At 39.3% G+C, this 18,743-nt stretch overlaps 1 protein-coding gene and 1 long non-coding RNA gene across 2 annotated transcripts; both read left to right on the top strand.

Moving 5' to 3' along the window:
- Positions 1–12: 12 nt before the first annotated feature.
- On the top strand, positions 13–7,191 carry LOC112980967 (uncharacterized). The gene is made up of 3 exons (XR_003258563.2): positions 13–382; positions 3,757–3,832; positions 5,999–7,191. It is a non-coding gene; the product is annotated as an uncharacterized LOC112980967 (long non-coding RNA).
- Positions 7,192–8,570: 1,379 nt separating this feature from the next.
- On the top strand, positions 8,571–18,074 carry MRPL39 (mitochondrial ribosomal protein L39). The gene is made up of 10 exons (XM_026096206.2): positions 8,571–8,694; positions 9,313–9,519; positions 9,869–10,008; positions 10,469–10,568; positions 12,259–12,326; positions 13,678–13,790; positions 14,153–14,218; positions 15,456–15,609; positions 16,509–16,556; positions 17,859–18,074. Exons 1-10 carry the CDS (start codon positions 8,643–8,645, stop codon positions 17,943–17,945), a joined length of 1,035 nt encoding a protein of 344 aa, XP_025951991.1. The 5' UTR covers positions 8,571–8,642; the 3' UTR covers positions 17,946–18,074.
- The last annotated feature ends 669 nt before the right edge of the window (positions 18,075–18,743 follow it).

The following is an 18,743-nucleotide window of genomic DNA, read 5'->3' as shown; positions in this document are numbered from 1 at the left end:
CCCGGCCCGGGGGGCGGTGCGGGGCCGGGTGAGGCGCGCGGCGGCGCCGGGTGCGGAGGAGCTCCGCGGCCGGCGGAGCCTCCCGCGCTGCGACGGCGGCGGCAAACTTTGGCCGCGCCAGAAGACGAGTTTCCTCGCACGCTTTGTCTCTCCGCGGCGGCGGCAGGAACAGGGGCCCCGCAGCTGGCTGCAGATTTCGGCTTTAATTCGCCGCCTGCTCCGTCCGCGGAGCATGATGTAGGCAGATCACGATGCAGCAGCGAACGGCAACCTTGGCTTCGGCTCCTGGCACGGTCCGGCTCGTCTGTCTTCACCTGCGACCAAAAAACGCCCTCCAACGCTCCCCGGCTTTTATCACACCAAGTTCTTCATTCTGTTTGTGGTTTGTTTGTTTGCTTGTTTTTTTAATGGGGTATTTTCATACGCTCGATGAAATTTCTTGCAAAAGAATAAGCTTGGGCTGTGATTACACAAAGCTTAAACTTCTTAAAGGAGAAGATCACTATCACTGTACCAAAGTCAAGCACACCCGGGATGAAGCGAAATTAGTATAAAGAGAAGTAGGAATAGCAGGGTGGTATCTCAGGGTAGCTCTTTCAAGTTACAGGCTTTAAAGTCACAGGGAGTCCTTGGACATGTACAGCTAGATTGGACAAAATACTATATATTAGAGGGGCATCCTTACACCAGTAGAAGATAGAGTACAAAGTGACCTTCAATGTCTTCCTCATTGTTAGTTTATGCTAGTTTAGAAAATTCTGGGTTAAATACACAGGAGGTCTAATGCCCTTTATGAATCAAGGAAAAGTACCCATCATGAAGATTAACAGTACACGGTAGTTTCTAATCACATCTCAAAATGTATTACGATTGATGTAATCTGCTTTCATAACAAGAAAAGTATTATAAGTATTTCCCTGGTAATCAGAGAAGCAAGATTGGCTATATTTTTAGTGTATAGCAAAAAGAGGAGAGTTTATTTGTAAATGAAATCTAATGGAGCACAGAGAAGCAGAATGCCATGAAACTCTTCATATCAAAATCTTTTTAAGCTTTTCTTCACATGCAAAAGGTTATATAGAATACAAGTAGTATTTCTGCAAAAATTAATTGTGCTATAGTATAATGGTAACACATATATAATAAAATCAGAACTATTCCATAGGCAACATAAAAAACTTTTTATTGTGTGTGGCCCAGCACATCATAACTTTAAGCATATAAAAAGATTCATTGATTTCTGCAGGATTACTTTATACTACTTTTTTAGTAGTATAAACACTATGTTGCTATAAAATTTAAATATATGGGAGGAGCCTGGTGGAAAGGGTATAGAGGTGGGGATGATAAGAAACGGCAGTATTGAATTAAATTAAGGGATAATTCATTGGCTAACTACCAAAGCTCATATAATGACAACGAATGGACAAAGCAAATTAAGAGATGAATCATGAGAGAAGATAGCCCATTAGACAATGGGATGAAGTTTAGCTGCAGTAGTCTTTCCACCACAGTAGATACTCAGCACTAATTGCCCAGATATGTAGAATAGTATATAGGGTTTAACTGGGATTTCATTTGCATGACTCTTATACTACAGTAAATCCATTTAAATTCTTTGGATTTATGTAAGCATTAAGTAAGAGTAAAATTGCTTGTTCACTGTTTTGTTTCTCTGGGAGGTAAAGCAAGGATCTAGTGTATAAAGTTGTCTCTCCAGCTTTCTATTTATTACCAGTTTCACAGTACTTTCACAGTTTCTTTCCATTCCCCTTTTCTATTTCAGCAAAGACTAGATCACAGCTTCCCTGCCTGCTTTATAGAATTGCAGAAAACAGCAGGAATTAAATATGAATATTCTCAATACATTTACAGAAATACTGGAAAAGTGGTTGTAATGCATATAGTTCATTTAATGTGCATACATTTTCTGCATGTAATTTGCTGAACAATAATATTCTTAAAGATACTGTAAATACTTTGTTAGAAGAGTACAAGATTGCTATCCTATGCTTTTAATAGAATGTTAGTGTTTTTACTTTAGAAGTAGCAAAAATAATTTAATTAAAACAGCACAGAGAAACCAACATGAAAGAACTTTTCTGTTCAAGATACTCAATTTAGCAGTTACTCTGGAAGGGCTATCTATAGAGACTCCTTTCTAGAATAATAAGAATAGTCTATAATTAGCATCCTAACACAAAATGCAGACCAAGAATAGCTATCTTATTTTGTAATAACTATTCTAGTCAAGTTCTTTCCATAGAAAAGCCTTTAAGGGTTGTGTGGAAGTGCAACAGGGTTTCAAGACTTTGCTGCTTGTTAGTATCAGCAATTCAGAAACCAAAAGATTACAGTAATTTCATTAGATAATATTTTAGATAAATCTACAATTTGTATGTAATTCTTTCTCCTTTTAATGAGAATCGCTAACCACCTGAGGAGTGTTGAAGACAATCTGCTCTAACATTATAAGTTTACCTCTTGCATTATGGTATCATCGTGTTAAACAGCTTTATGCAAAAGAATTTTTGAACGTGAGTTTGCAAAAACCTTTGTGAAACAGTATAAGCCAAGACACTGAATCTTCACTTTGATCACTTTTAATTTTTGTTAATGACATGATGATGAAGGTGAGTACAGGAAATTAATATGTATTAAAAATTACTCCTTTTGCTGTTTTCTCCTCTCAGATAGATTTATTTTTTTGTGATGGGAACAAAACCAAATCACCCTACACCTCTTTTGCTGCACCTCACATGCTGATTTCTAGAATAACTTTGAGCTATAATAGAAAATTGATACAACAGATCAGAGCTACTGTATTTGGTTACAAAGGTGTTATGATGCAGTACTCAAACACATTACAGATAGATAAGAGAGGAGGATGATTATGATTCCCTTTCTTAAATACGTGTGTATTATGGGGGAAAACTTCTGACCTACAAGAAAAGAACTGTCTATTTAAATCTTACTCTTTTAAGTGCTAATTCATTGCTATGTAATCACTCTATCATGGCTTACAAATGCCAAACTAGAAGGTAGTCATGGAAGAGCTACTGAATGTTCATCTTTGCCATTAAAAAAAAAAAAAAAAAAAAAAAAGCTTGTGCTTCTGTAGCGTACTCCACCTGGGCATAAACCTGACACATTCCAAGTTTATTCATTGAGTTTAAGTAAACCAACTCCTGTAACCATAGTTTCGTGTAAGTAGTTACATATTTTGCAATACATTAATGATGTGGTAGTGTTCATGTATCTATCTGTGAGTAGGGGATCTGTGAGCATGGAAGATTTTACTTTTCCCTTTTCTTCCTGTGCCTTTCTAAATTCATCATCTAGGTTCTTTTTTTGTGTGGCTTAGCTGATCTGTAACAACAGGTAGGTTGCTGATGACTGTGCCTAGTTATGGTGAGAGGATTGGTGGGGAAAATTTAAGATCTGGAGCCACTGAGAAGAAAGGATAAGATGCACAAAGGAGCACCCTTGAGCATAAGTGTATCTGTGTCTCTACTTATATGCAGAATAGTAGGGCTGATCGTTACTGGGATTTTTATCTAAATTTTGATCGACATGTTTGAAAATGATTTTTCTGTGTTTAGAGAAGAGGAAACAAATTTTTTCATATTTCTAAAAGAGAAATGTTGTGCTCGCGGTGATCAGAGATGCCATTGGAGACTTGGTGCTGTAGCCTGTAGGTTAAATACCTGTTACACCTTTTCCAAGTGTATCAAATTGCTGTCACGTGTGTTCTAGGAAGTGGCGGAGAGTGGAGCTACATGGCTGCAGCATGATCCTTCTGGTGTAGTCCTGGGGACTGGGATGCGACAAGGTGATGGAAACTTACTCATGAAATCGCTAAAACAGATTCTGTTTAATCAACCAGATTAATCACCAAAACGTGTATTTCCTGTTCCCCAAACCTTGCTTCTTTAAGTCACCAATCAATAGGCTACGTGTTTTTCTTTGTGCCCAGTCTAACAGCCTACAGTGCATTGAGTCCATCAGTTTGAAAGGCCTGCTCTTTAGTATGAAGGATTTTTCAGGGCCCTGCAGGTGCTACCAGCCCTCAACCCCCCACCTCAGGCCTCCCCCAGCCCCAGCCCCAGCTCCAGCCCCACCACAGCCCAGCCTGGGGCCATCAGTCGCTGCCCCGTGATGCTGCAGCAGTGCCAGCTCCAACCTCGCCATGGCTCTGGTCCTGCTTGGCCATGGGACCCCTCGGCCCCAGCCCCACAGGGTATTAATTTGAGAGCTGTACATTGCTCTGTTTACAGCAGGACTTGTCTCCTTTTTCTACTTCTGTGGCATTTTGTTATTTTGTTTTGCTGTGTCATGTCATGTGTCAATTACTTTAACTTCTGGCTGGAAAAACATGATTTAATTGGCAAACTATCCGCTTGTTTTGCACTTCTAAACCGAAAACTGTGAGCAAGTGTAGTTTTGAGAAAAGATGAAAAAAATAAGATTTCAAATGTCCTTTTTCTCCCACAAAACTGTTGCTGATGGCTGTTTAAAGACAGAGGCAGTATGCTGTAGATTAGCTGCATAAAGAAGTGGATTAGAGTGCTGTGATAGAACATTATGTTTCTATCAGACTGTCAAAATATTGCATATTTAATATGGCAGCCAAACTAGAACCAGGAAAGCCAGAAAATGTGAGGATAAAACAAGATAACAGTAATAAAAATTACTTCTGTAGCTTTCTTCTGTGAATAAAAAATTGCCCTGAGATCTGTCATAGAATTTAATCTTTGACTTGCAGCATATTACTGCCTTTTTTTTTTCAGCTGGATTTACAAGATTTCTGCACTGAGCAGACAGCTCAGTAGCAATCAAAGGTGCATTTCTAAAAGAAATCCACAGAAGTAGTTGGCTCTGTAGAATGTTTCCTGATTCAGCCTAAGCAAGAGTGGACAATATATCAGCCACGATGATGATGATGGTAGACCCAGAATTATTTCACCCTACTGTTCAAAATACTGTGCTGCTCCATCCTAGCATGAAGAATATGCCTCTTAACATGTAGTTATACACTGTGTTGTCTTACTCCTGCTTTATAACCAAGGAAATTGGTGCCTCTGGCCATGGATTACTGCTATCGCTTCACTTGTGCACATGAATCAGTATGCGAGGCTGTACTTTAGGCCGGACGACTAAAATAACATGGATATGTTGTAAAGTGCAGCACTTCAGTACAGCTCTGCAACAACTGTGTATCTACAGCGTATTAGTGAGAAATGACCACAAATGGCAAAGGGAGGGGCAGGAACTTTCAAGCCAGTTTTGCTTTTGAAGACAATTTATCAACCACCTCAGAGTTGGCTTTGGAACCATGAGGGCCATGAACAGTCATGGTTTGTCACTTATAAATTAATGTGGGGTCATGCACTGTGGGGTAAGAGCGCTTCAGGGGTTCCTACTGCTGCACAGGGCAATCTCCCATTCTCTGCATGTTACAAAATAACATCCACGGTTTTCCTGAAAGTAAGGCAGCTGTGTGAAGACTGATGCCTTGTAATTATTTTTGGACTGTTTTTCTCCACTTCTGTTACCTGTCTCTTCTCTTTCCCCACAACCTAGCTACAAACATGCTCAGTATTGTGACACACTAACAGCCTTTGGAGCTCAGCCAAATCTTTCCCAGCGTACTTTTCAGTCCGAAGCCCTTTGTTTTTTGACACAGCTCCATTTTTGATCCAGATCAATAGCCTGGGGATTAAAGCAGGCCTGTAAGTCCCCTACAGGCTGCTGACGGGCATGTTTGGCAGCTGAAAATAATCTCCCCAGCTTGTCCTTGGCTCAGTCTGCACAGTTCTAATGGATCCAGATTTTTTTTCTCCCTCACACAGAAGCCTCAAGTAGAAAATAGAAAAATGATATTGCAGTTGTGAGCCAGATGTGGCATCATAAATCAAAAATATGCATAAAGATTGACTCTTTAAATTAACCCCAAATTTATGCCACTATTATTCGTCTCTTTTCTTCTTTTGTCCAGAGGCTGTAGAGATGCCCTGGAGAGAAATATACAGAAGCTTCAGATGTCTTTTGATTTCCACTGGAGGGTAAAGCTCCACAGCGCATCACTCTGTCAGCCAAAGACTGCCAGAACACAGACGGCTATGACCACGCTCCCTTGGTGTGCTGTGCATTGCAGGTCTCAGATGGCTTTTTATCTGATTTGTGGTTCCAGAATGACACCAAACAGGTTGAAGGAGGGACTAGATATGCTACCTCCATTTTTCTGAAGAGTAAGCTGAATAAAAATTGCATATGCTTGTACAAAGAAAGATTCAGAGATTAGGAAGAGGCAATTTAAAACAGAGTGACTGTAATAATAAAAATGCAGTATCAAGAAAGATTTCACTCTTGTCATTCAAGACCTCCTCTGAGTGAGAGATTAGGATTTATTTCTGTCTTTCCTTCTCCACTTTGATCTTCCATTCTAATAGATTAAAATGTTATTTTCTATATCCTACATTGTGAACTTTTGGGTTTTTTTAACTATTTAAAATAAAACGATTATATGATGTGGTGATCATTGACAGCATGATTCCTTAAGCCATAAAATAAAAAGTTAATAGAAGAATTAGCATAGTTGAGCTATAACAATATAAATAATAATAGCATCTTTGTGCTTTCTGAGCACCTTTCATCTCAAGGCTATAAAGTGTCTTCACATACAAGTATGCAGTCTGCAATATGCCTGCTGTGCTGAAAAGTAATAGTATTTGTGTTGTGTTTAACTTGTTTTAAAAATAAAGAAGAAGGATGATTGACTTGCTGAAATTCTTAATCTATCAAAGAACTTCATGAAGGGCACGAATAGCTGCAGTAGTCATATATCTGGTTTTCTGGATCAGAGCCCAGGTGAACAGGGAAGCCAGTGTCAGGTACTGAACCAAGAGAAATCAGTCCTCCTGGTTCTCCATCTGGCTTCAACAGAAGTGTTTCCATGGTGGAAAATTCTCTGTAATTGCATCTTGCCAGTATTAACAAATTTAATTTTTTTTAATAGAACAACATTTCTTACATCCTTCAGCTCCTAAAGGCACTAATTCAATGTAATTGTTTAACATTTACATCCTTGATGGCTGCTATATCTTTGTCATTTGGGGATCCGGCTGAACACTACCATCATCAAAACTATAAAACATAAAACAAATTCTGATTAAACATATTTTAACTTTGCTTAAGCAATATTTTTTTTTATGTGGGCAGTTCATGCTTTGCCTAAATCTTTTGGGGAGGAAAAGTGATAGAGAAGTTCGTGACTGCAAACTGGAATTAGCAGTATGGAGTTGGAGTAATAAAGGAAACTTGGCTGTTTTTGCAAAACGTTTCTCTCTCTCTGTTGCTCAACCAGAGCAAAGAAAAATTGACTAAAGATCATTTCAACCAGGGACCTTGCTGTAGTCAGAGATGGTGTAAACTCAAGACTAAATATCTGCAATCAATCCTACATGACAGTAGAATATACATCTTAAAGCCATTCAAAAACTGCAGCTAGCAAGGACTTTGTGTGGTCAGAATGTGTTTCACGATCTCATCAATAATGTTTTTTTTCTGGGAGAGCTTTAAGGTTTTGTGTTTGGCTGATAGATTCCTGGGTGATTTGAATGAGATCTTCCAGCTTGAGCCTACTGTTCTTGTGCTAGTTGTTCTTTATCCCAGAAGAGGTACTCCTTCCTCTGCCTGGACTCCATCTTCTCTCAGAGATACACTACTGTTTGCCCAGCTCATCACTTCCCCAGTCCTCCAGCTTGCCTAGGGACAGGCCTGTAACTGAAGCAAATCTTCTCCCACTCAGCTCCAGCTTACATTGCAACTAGTGCTGAGCCATCTTTGTTCACCAGCAGCCTCACCCAGCTACTGGAAAACACAGGGACCATGCCAGCAAGGTGCAGACGGGCTACCTGATCAGACCTGAACCCATCGGACTGGCGCGCTCTCCAGGGATTTCAGTAAATGCTATAATTCAAAATGATGAGACTGTATGTAAGAAGTCCCCTTGCCCCTTCCCAGCAAAGTGACCGACGCCACCCTTTGCTGGCATGACTGTGAGAGCGTCGCCCTACGCTGCTCCTCTCCCCCGGGGCCGGTGGGTGAAAAGGGTCGGGGCACAGCAGCCGCAGGGCTGTGACCCGGTGACAAGAAATTCCAATGACTTCTGATTCCTCCAGGTCTGTCCTGGGATGCGTTTCAAGGCATTCTGAAACGCAGCTGCAATGCGAAGAGTTGCAGGTGAAGGATGGTGGCATAGCGAGATCCACTCGAGAAGGGGGCGGGCAGGGAGACTGCGGGCCACCCCCGCAGCACAGCAGAGGTAAAGTACACCTGGGTGTGTGCGCAAGGGGAGTTAAAAGGCAGGAAAGAGCAACCCCCTCCTCGGTTTGCTCCCCGGGGGGGCACAGCGGGGCGTTTCGGCGGCCCCGCACCTCGGGGGCGGCTGAGGGGCGGGAGGCGCCGGGCAGCGCCAGGGGGACGCGGCGGGGCCGGGGCTGGGAGCAGCGCTCCGCCGAGCCCCGCAGCAAGCGGGCAGCCGCGCTCCCGCCCGGGCGGCGCCGCCCTGTGTCGCCGGCGGCCGAGGGCGGAGCGGCGGCGCTGTTTCCGGCGGAACCAAGGCGAGAGGCGGCGGGAAGATGGCTGCGCCCTGGGCCGCCCGCTGCCTGCGGGCCGGACGGGCCGGCCGCCGTGAGTGTCGGCTCGGCGGGGGGGGCTCGGCCTGCGCGGCGCCCGGCCGTTGCCCTGGCTTGGTGGGGCCCCGCCCGTCGCCCTTGGCGCCTGGGCCTGGGGGCGCCTCGGTGCCGCTCGTCCCTTCCCCCTCGCGTCCGGCTCCGCGGAAATGGCAGGGACGAGGGGCGGCCCTCGACCTCGGCGCGGCCGTTGGGGCGGTCGTTGGCGGGGCTTGTGCTAGGCCAGAGCGCGCGCCCACCTGGCGCCGTTTCCGACCGTTGTGCCCTCCTGCTCGAGTGAGGAGGGAGTACCGCGGCACGGGTGCCGGCACAGCTGGTGCTCTTAGTCGACGTGTCCGGGGTGGGACCTGTGCCGAGCCTCTGCAGTCGGGAAAACGTACTGAAGCTTTCGTTCCTTTAGGGGTTTTGGCCGTGGCTTTGCTTGAACATTGCAGTTGCCAAGGGTGGGCTGGCCGGGAGAGCTGCTGAGATGCTCACCTTAGTGCATGCTAAGAGTGATGCTTAGATTAGCAGTGAAATGTCATGTTCTCCTTTCTGCAGAAGAAGCTAATTCATATCTTACAAAGAGGCTTCGGAAGCTCTGTATTGCTTGCTCTTAAACCGTTTCTTTCACCAGGGTTCGTCACCACACCGTCTACTTCTCGACTGACCTCAGATGAAATTATCCAGATGCGTAATAAACTCTTCACCGAAGAGAAAGAGAGACAGTTATCGCTTTATCCACGCATTGAGAAAATTGAAGTAAAATACGTTGGAAAATCTCACCCTGGCAGTGTTTTTGTAATGAACAAAGCTTTGTCTACTCCATACAATTGTGCCATGCGTAAGTGAATGGACTCTTAAACTGAGGTTGTGCCATTGGCACTTCAGTTGGCAGCATAATTCATCAGAGTATTTGCTGTCCAAGCTTCAAATGTTAGTGTTGTTGTCATCTTAGTGGCCAAGATAAGTTTCATACAGCCAGAATATTTATATTTGCTAAGTTTAAAATACACATGTACTAAAATAACCCAGTAGGAGCTGAGCTAATTTTTATAGTCTCTGTTATAGCTCATCCTCCTGGTCCTTTACAAAAGTAAAACTTGCCTTTGTTGTTACAAATGCAGGGGTCTAAACTGCTGGCTTTGAGGAGTAATGTTAATAACTGTGTAGTTTTTTTTCACTTTCTTTAGACTTAAGTGAATGGCATTGCAAGAAATCAGTACTAGCTCTTGTGGATGGTGAAGTTTGGGATATGTATAGACCCTTGACCAAATCATGTGAAATTCAGTTCCTTACTTTCAAAGATGAAGATCCAGAGGAAGTAAACAAGGTGAGTCTGTATGTTACACAATTGCGGGTGACTGATTATGATCATGAGAGCCTGCGTGCCTCTTTCAGTTCCATGTCCATCCACTTCCTTGAGTTTTGTTGTCATGAAGGTTTAGATATTTTTAACCATTGGTCTGCACATCATGGTTATAGTTAATTGGATCAGGGTTTTGGGCTAGGTGGTGTGCAGAAACCCCTTTCAACTTATGTTATTGTATGATTCTATGACTTAAATATCTCTGGGGAAACATCTGGCTTGTATTTTAAGTGCAGTTTTGATTTTGTTGATTGATGTTTTAATTATCTCCAAATGGAAGTTTAAATTCTAAAGAATGTAATGGTTGAGTAGATGGTTAGGTTTATGTCTAATTCTGTTCTTCTGCAGCAAATAGCTGATTTCTGCCTGGTATGGGTTGTTGGCTTCTAGGTAATGAGTCTGTGTTTTGAAATTCTCTTCATAGGCCTACTGGCGGTCCTGTGCCATGATCATGGCATGTGTGTTAAAGCGAGCTTTCAAAGATGAGTACTCGGTGAATCTGGTTAAAGGTCCAGAAGTACCAGGTGATACAAATGTTTTATATTTGACAGTCTTGTATCTTGCTGCTTCTTAAGTGTGTGTGTAGGAAGTAGTGTTACAAAGCAAATCAGAGGCTCCTTCTCCAGTGACTGAAGGTACTTAGCATTTGTATGTATATTAAATGCTAAATGCTTGTCTTAGCCTTTAGGTGTGATTGGTGTATTCAAGTAATCCAAAATTTGTATTGGATTATGTTGTCAGGCTTTAGACTGTGTTGACTTACTGACCTGTGCATAAACAGCTAAGATATGTCTGCTCTGAAAGGGACTGGATGGACTGGAGAAACCACAACAGTCTTTCTTCCTAAACCATTCTTCCCTGTCAGTCAGCATGCTGAGGACTAAGTCTGTGTTCTTTTGCAATTTATCCAAATAGCTCTCTGAAGTAGTAGATTTTCACTATGCTTCGAAGATGTCAGCACTCTTACCCAACCCAATATTAATAGGAGGGAGGGCAGGGCAAGACAGTCTGCAGTCCTGGATGCTCCATTGAAAGAGTAATTATCAAAAGAGTAGTGTGATATATCAGATTTCTTTAATTTACGATAGTCAGGTTGAATCCAGTTTCTGTGTCAAGGTACAGAAAGTTGGTCGGTGTGGCAACTGGATTTCAGAGTGCTTTTGACTTTGTTAGTTACTTAGGGACACAATTCTTTTTTTGTGAAGTAATGCGAGGAAGGCATTTAGGTGTGATATGTTTCTGTGTAATTTACCCTAATAACTCTGCATAATCTTGTGAGCACCCAAGTTACTAAAAAATTGCCATGTATACCTCAAAGTTGGAAGATTACCAAAGTACAAATAGTCTTGCTCATCTGTGCTCTGATCTAAAATTTACAAAAGTGAGAAGACACAGAGAAGAGAGAGGTTATTTGACTAATAAAGCCTGACTTCTTAGGCACTTGATGTATAAGAACCTGGTAGGTTGCTGGTCAGTTGATCACTACTGATGCCCTTTTTAGCAAAATCAGAATTTTTCCTGATTGTCTGGTAAGCATAGAGTGAGTATTTCAGTTGACCAGGATTTGGAGTAATCTTGCATACTAAATTATATGGTTATAGTTTATATATAGAAATAGTGTGAGGTTTACTGGGTTCATAAGCTTGATTTTTAAGATGACCATAACTAAATAAATATACATGAAGAGATAACTGAACAAACAGATCTTATACTATTTCAGAAATTTCAGTTCCTACTGCCTGTGTCATGGATAAATATTTTACTGTAGCCCTAGTGTTGTCTGATGTCTCTAAGCAAAAAGTCTTCTTTACAACTGAATGGTGCAATTTTAATGTGTGTTGCACACAAAGGGAAAAATGTGAAATGCTGTCAAAGTGGGGTTTCATCCTTCCCCCCAGTTTTGAGAAATTAGGAGAGTTTTGGGAAACAGCATAGATCATTATTATTTTTTATGGGGATGTATATTATAGCATCATTAAATTTAAACTAATTTGGAATAAATATTTTTCATGCAATGAAATGAAAATCATACAATTTTAATCTGCCATTTGGCTCTGTAATCACAGCTGAAAACTTATATTTTATGATGCGTTTTTTGTTTTTCATTCTGTTTTTCTTCTCATTCATTGATATATTTAGAAGACTTTGTATTGTGGCAATGAATTAGTTTATTACAAACCTTTTTTTCTTTTCTTTTTACAATTGGAATTGCAGTGATTGCTGGAGCTTTTTGCTATGATGTAATTTTGGACAGTAGACTCAATGACTGGAAGCCAACAAAGGTAAGCACAATACTGTAACTTCTCATTTGAAAAGTTGTAGCTTACATCCTTGTCAGATTCTTCTTTTTTTTTTTTTTTTGGCAGGAGGAGTTGGGTCTTTTTTTTGGCAGGAGGAGTTGGGTCTTTTTTTTGGCAGAGGGTATATCTACACTAGTGTTTTATTTTAGATTGGAAATATGCTTTCAAAGCATATCTCCATACTTACCACATATTGGTTCTCATTGCAGTGTGATCTCAGAGCATGCAAACTGGATTCCTTTCAGATAAAATTAAACCAAGAGATGTGCTCCAAATACTTACGTATTTTTAGGTCTGTGGGGCTAGACTAGCTCTAGTTGAAAATAAAATTCCAAAAACTTGCTTAGTGTAGCTTTTGGGACCTCAGTGCCATTTGTATTTCTATACATATCTGCCCTTCCTCAACCACGCTTACTTGGTAATGTAGATGCAGCCATAGGCTTATAACATTTATGTGAACCAAACTCTATGAAAGTAAAAATGTGTGTAATTTGTGTATTTTCAGTGTTTTTCAGTGCTTTACTATAAAATTAATTTATTGTTTAAGAGACCCGTGAGTGCATTTTCTTTAATAGCGTATATTTCATGCTCTTCAGTAAATCTCATCTACAAACTTTTAAGTCTCATAACTGTTTAGTGGTCTGTGTGATCATGAATATTTTACTTTTCTGGTGCCTATTCTTGTTCTCATGCCCGCATATTGGGAGAAGTACGCATGACTAACAAAGCAATATTAATAAAATGCAGAATTTTTCTTCAATATGATCTTGTAGTTGAAGTAACTTAGTTTGAAATAATTCTGAAGTGGCATTATACATATGCTGCATAGTTTCTCCTGATAACACTTTCTTATTTAGTGACAAATCAGAGTATGTAAAGCTTAGGTTTCTGGACCAAGGCAGTCAGTTTCTGTTTATTAATTATTCAGTACTTCTTTCTTCTTTTTCCATCAGAATAGAGGTCATTTATAAATGGAATCATGACTGTGGGAAACAAGATATGTAAATGAATACTTAACAAGAGCAAGTTTATGTATGTACATATTGAGTTGGGAGAATATGTGAAGTTTAACTCAAATTAATATATGTTGAGTCTGATGGAAAAATGCCTATTGATTTCACTGGGCATTGAATCAGTCCGTTTAAACAGTGATGATCTTCAGCAACAGGTAGCTGATAAGAGTTTTAGTTCTATTGCGATGTTCTTACATTTAGGGCCTATAGTAGATGATCCTGACTGCTGTCAGTGCTATTTGTTTTCCTATGCTTTGTCTATTAAGTATGGCTGAGAAACAGTGGTGACAGTCTTATATGTATAAATTTTTTTTTTTTAGGACAACTTCCGTTCTCTTACAAGGGATGCCAGTATGCTAATTCATAAAGATCTGCCATTTGAAGCACTGCATGTTGAAGCAAAAGTAGCATGTGAAATGTTTCAGCATAACAGGTGAGTGTCTGAGTTTGCCTTTCTTTTAGAAAGGCACTTAGAAGTTCAATTAAATCTCTGCTGTTTCATGCAAGTCTAAAGTAAGGTGTGACAGATGAAGTAAGAAGGTACTTCTTCCACTACTCTGAGCATGTTTCCATTCTCTTGGTCATACTAGCTGATCTCATTTTTAATCTTCTTTTCAAAGACCAACTCCAAGCACCTCTATTGAATGTAATGTTGTAAAAAATGGAAAGTTAGTTTAATATGAATAAATATGAACATGATTTTAAAAAACGCTCTTGATAGAAATCTTTAACTATTCTCATAAGAATTACATGTGAAAGATGAGGATTTGTTTAATCCTTTCTTGTCTTGTTCAGATACAAAATGGAAATGATAAAACAGAAAGCTTCGCAGAACACTGAAGGAATTGTAATGTTACATAGGTGAGTAAAACTAAAGTTCCATTCTGTAATGATTTACTGAAATATTTAATTATATTACAAGTAGTATCTGCAAATGAGAAGGGTAAGTTGCTTGTGATAGTTTTTAAATTTAAAAATTGTTTGTATTTGTTATTTTCTGTACTTTGTCCTAAGTTTTTTATACAGGCATGATTTTCTGATAGTTAACACTTGGTGGCTGTCGGTAAGTTTCTAAATTTTTTTAAAATTTATAAACATGGTTAGTGCTATTAAGTCTTACTGCTTTGAATGCTTTTATTTAAACTCTAAATGAATCTCTAGAGATGGATGATGTAAATGAAATACAAGCCAAATACTTGTTTAAAAACAAGTGCCAGCATTGTCCAGTGGATAGACATTTTTTTGCCAGAGGTGTCAAGCTTTTCTTAAATGGCAAGTTACTGCCCTGTAGCATTGCAGATGAGAATGGAACTGGCTGCTGGGATGCAGCCTAAGATGTAAAATTCTTAGGCTAGAGGCAGTAATCTTGTTGTAGCTCAGGTGTAATAAAGGGGTTTTTGACTGGCTTAGGCTTATGTAAGATACCAGTTCTCTAGGTGTCTGAATTGTTTTCCATTTGATTTTGGATTTTATGTCTCTGTAAATGAAAAGATGTCTTTGCAGTGATAGTTCTTTAAATTTTAGAACAGTGTTATGTCTGTTCTTCAGGCCTTCTTCCCCTCCTACCACTCTCTACTTTGAGTATGAAGGAAAATGGGCTTAACAATTAATTCGTGGAAGAAGAATATATTCTAAAGATTCATTTGCTATGTCTCCCTTTTGTCTCTCACTTTTTTTAATTGATTTGCAATTTCCCAAAACATGAAAAGGAAATGCCTGTGCAGGTGATAAACAGTGTACTGCTGGAAATATATGATCTTGGAGATGAATCTTTCTCTGGCATATGATAGCGTTATACCACTAGAAAGCCAACATGGCTTCAAAGATTTGGGTGAGCCTAGGACCTTTCTTCTGGACTTGAGGTTTGAATTTTCTAAATTCATTTTAGGAAACTGCTACCTATGCTTCTGCTGCAGAAACCTGGAAATGAGGAACTGGAGATTTGTCTAGAATTGGTTTGGGATTTGCATGGATTTTCTTTCATCATTTTTACAGTGTTCTGTAGATAAGAATTAGCTAATCAAAAATGAAAACAAATGGGTAAGCTTGTAATTCTACTAGAATATATTTTTGTCATAGTTTTTTTGGCTCCCATCAGGTTTGGAGACTTCGTTGATGTTAGTGAAGGCCCTCACATTCCGCGGACAAGTTTCTGTTACCAGTATGAAATAACATCAGCCCATGATCTTCAGACTAACCAGTCTGAATTGATAAGGAGGTTTCAGGGTGTGTCCCTGCCAATCCATTTAAAGGTAACTAATCCATTTAAAGGTGACTAATCCATTTGCTACAGATTTTTCTTCTTTCTTTTTTTAAAGAAAGGGCATTTGACCTATTTTCAGATCTTTTTTATACAGTGCTGGTAACTGAACATAAGTCAGAGGTAATGTGAACAGTAATAGAAGGTGAAGGCTGAGGATAACGACTGCTTTGGTTATTTGAGGTTCATTTTCCTGGGAACTATTTTGAATGTGAAATCAGAACTTCGAGTGCATCAGTGAGCCCAATATTGAAAGTGTGGTTTTGGTTATGTGGTGTGTGGATTTTTTTCTAATTTTTTTTAATTGCATATGCCGGCTAATTGTTTACCTTGCCTGCTACTGTTTATTCAGACTCAGGGGGGGAAAAAAGTAGAACTTAGAATTTATACTGATGATAAGTGATGTCAGATCATAAAATTCTAGCAATAATCTGTTTTGAACAATGGCTTTGCAGAACTGTAGGTGGGGGGAGGAGTTCATTTTCTTCCCCCTCCTATAGACTTGCATGATTTTGGCCTAGGGTCTAGAACATGTACTGTTACCTACAGCAGGAGAGTTTTCAAGGGACAAGTGGGCACTGGGTTCCTTGCCTCTGCTTCATGTACCCTTCCTTTTCCCTCCCTCACACCATCTGAATTCCCATTTTTGCCCATTAGCTCCTCAGTGATTCCATAATGTACAATAAATGCATGCCATCAGCAAACATGGATTCAAATCCTCTTTAATCCCCTAAAGTGACACAAGCAAATTGGACACTTGACCCATAAGGTGTAATTTCTGAATTAAGGATTGTTATGTTTTTGTGCCATCATTCCTATATGTCAGTGAAAAACTATTCTATAATAACTTTTTTCACCTACAGTAATGTCATTCAATGTCATTAAATACAGGCTCACCACACTGTGTGGCACAAATTGCTGGAAAGGTCTAGAAGACTGGTAAGTCTAATCAGTGGTGAGGTATACCTTACCAAATATGAAGATTCAATATCGTAGTGTAGAATTTGAATAATTAGAGACGGGTAATATCTTCAGGAACATTTCTTTAATTTTAAACAGAGGGTAACAGGTAAAGAAAAGTTGGATGCACATGATAATATCTTAACATCTTTGATAATACCTTAATATCTTTGTATTAGAGAGCATACTGGTATTTTTTTTATGTCTGTTGGTTATTAAAATGCATGTTCCTATTTAATAAAAACATACACTATTCAATTGATGCAATCTGTACTATTCCAAAAAACCCAGAACAAATTATACCAGTGTCTTTCCATCTATGTATGACTCTGAAGATGTCTGCTTGTGAGAATCCCATATGCTCTTTGCAATAGCCCCTCTAAGCTGTCATTAAGTAATTATCACTTTAAATTATATTAGAATTTTTCAGTTTCATCTCTAGGATTAACACTGGCATTTAAAATTTTACACAAACAATTATTTTTCCTGTTTTGATCATGAATATAGAATAAGGAAAAAACCTTCAAATTGGAATAATGTGCTTAGGGTTATCTAGATACCTGGATAAATTTAAGTAGAAGTTTTCTGCCACAGATATAAGAGAACACAAGCAACAATGTTTTTTATAAGTAAATGCGTGATTGAAAGCTAGCACCACAGGGTGAATCTAGGTGGAAGTTACTGGAGGTAAAAAGAAAAACTTTTTCAGTAAACTAGATAGACACACCTACTTCTGATTTTTTTTCCTCTCTGTTTAAAGCCTGCATAGAAAATTTGAAAGTTTCCTGTGAGCATTCACCCATCAGAAAAAGTGTTTCCAAAGCTGAAATGGAGTCATCCAAGGGAAACTTTACACTGATTGAATTAACCTAAAACAGCAAGTTTGTAAGATAAATGGAACTGAAAAATACCATATACCACATATAACCAGAGACTCACTTTCAAAGCATGGCAAAATGTAGGGAACTTGCTAAGAATTAAATAACAAAAGTTTCAGAACCTTCAAATCAAATATTTTACTTATGTGTCAGCAGAGAGGAGAAAACACCCTGTATATTTACTGAAATCAGTTAACTAAGAATGTACTCAGAGCCTAGTCCAAACAAATTTAACAGAAAAGTAGCATGAAGATGCTTCAAATTCAGGTCAGTTTGGGGGACAGTGATATATGTTGTTGTAGGCTGTCCATTCTTGCTATAATGACAGTTTAATGGGAGGATTTCCAGGATGAAGGAGAACTGAATAATGTTAATAAAAATAACAATCAATGTGTTTCTGCAGATCACTGAAGAAAGATACTTGGAAGCAGAAGGTGGTGGTAGTGAAGCAAAAGATGGAACTGAAGAGGGAAAAACTGTATCAGTCTAAGTTATCTTTAACCTCTAAATGTACATAATAAATTTTTTTTACGTGACTTATATGTGTTATATGTAAAAAATATGTTGGTTAATTCAGTTGACTTCTCTGGAGTTAAATTAAAGATAGGTACAAAGCCAATATCACACATTTCAGTCTGTGTTAATTTGAATTTTCAGCCACTGTTACGAGGCACAAATTTGATCTTTTCTTTAAGTGAGTAATGAATGTTTTATTTGTGGTAACTCATCTTGCAATTACCTGTGTTCTTATCTTAACAGCAATTGTATATGTTCAGATGTTGCACTCTGTGATTGGTGGTTTGACCTATGGACTGTAATTGAACTGATAGCTGATAACACCATCTCCTCTATCCTTATATAATTTCAAGACCATTTGTTTGGTCTTCCATGAAGTAAATACTGCTTTTGTGAACAGACATATCTATTTCTTGTTGGAGCTTCATGATGAAATTCCACTGACGTCTTTGTTTTCTGCAATAGAAACTCAAGACAAAAAAAAGCCCTTACAGAAACCTGTAAACATTTACAAAAGATTATTTCCTAATTTTGATTTCCTGATGAAATTAAAATTAAATACATTTTGGTATTGCCTGTTCAGAAGATTCCTTTTCCATCGATAGAATGCAGCATAAGTGCCATTGATATACTAGGACAAAAATCTTAAGTTACACGGGATGATAAAGGTTGAAATGTTCTTTGACATTAGTATGTCTGCTGTACAAGAGCAGCTGATATCACTTCTAAAGATAATTTTCCAGAATAGTACCAGGACCATTATCTATAACTT

The sequence above is a fragment of the Dromaius novaehollandiae genome, chromosome 1 (assembly GCF_036370855.1).
Source record: "Dromaius novaehollandiae isolate bDroNov1 chromosome 1, bDroNov1.hap1, whole genome shotgun sequence".
In the NCBI taxonomy this organism is placed as follows: Eukaryota; Metazoa; Chordata; class Aves; order Casuariiformes; family Dromaiidae; genus Dromaius; species Dromaius novaehollandiae.
Note: the sequence above shows the minus strand (reverse complement) of the source record. Positions and strands in the feature narration are given on the sequence as shown.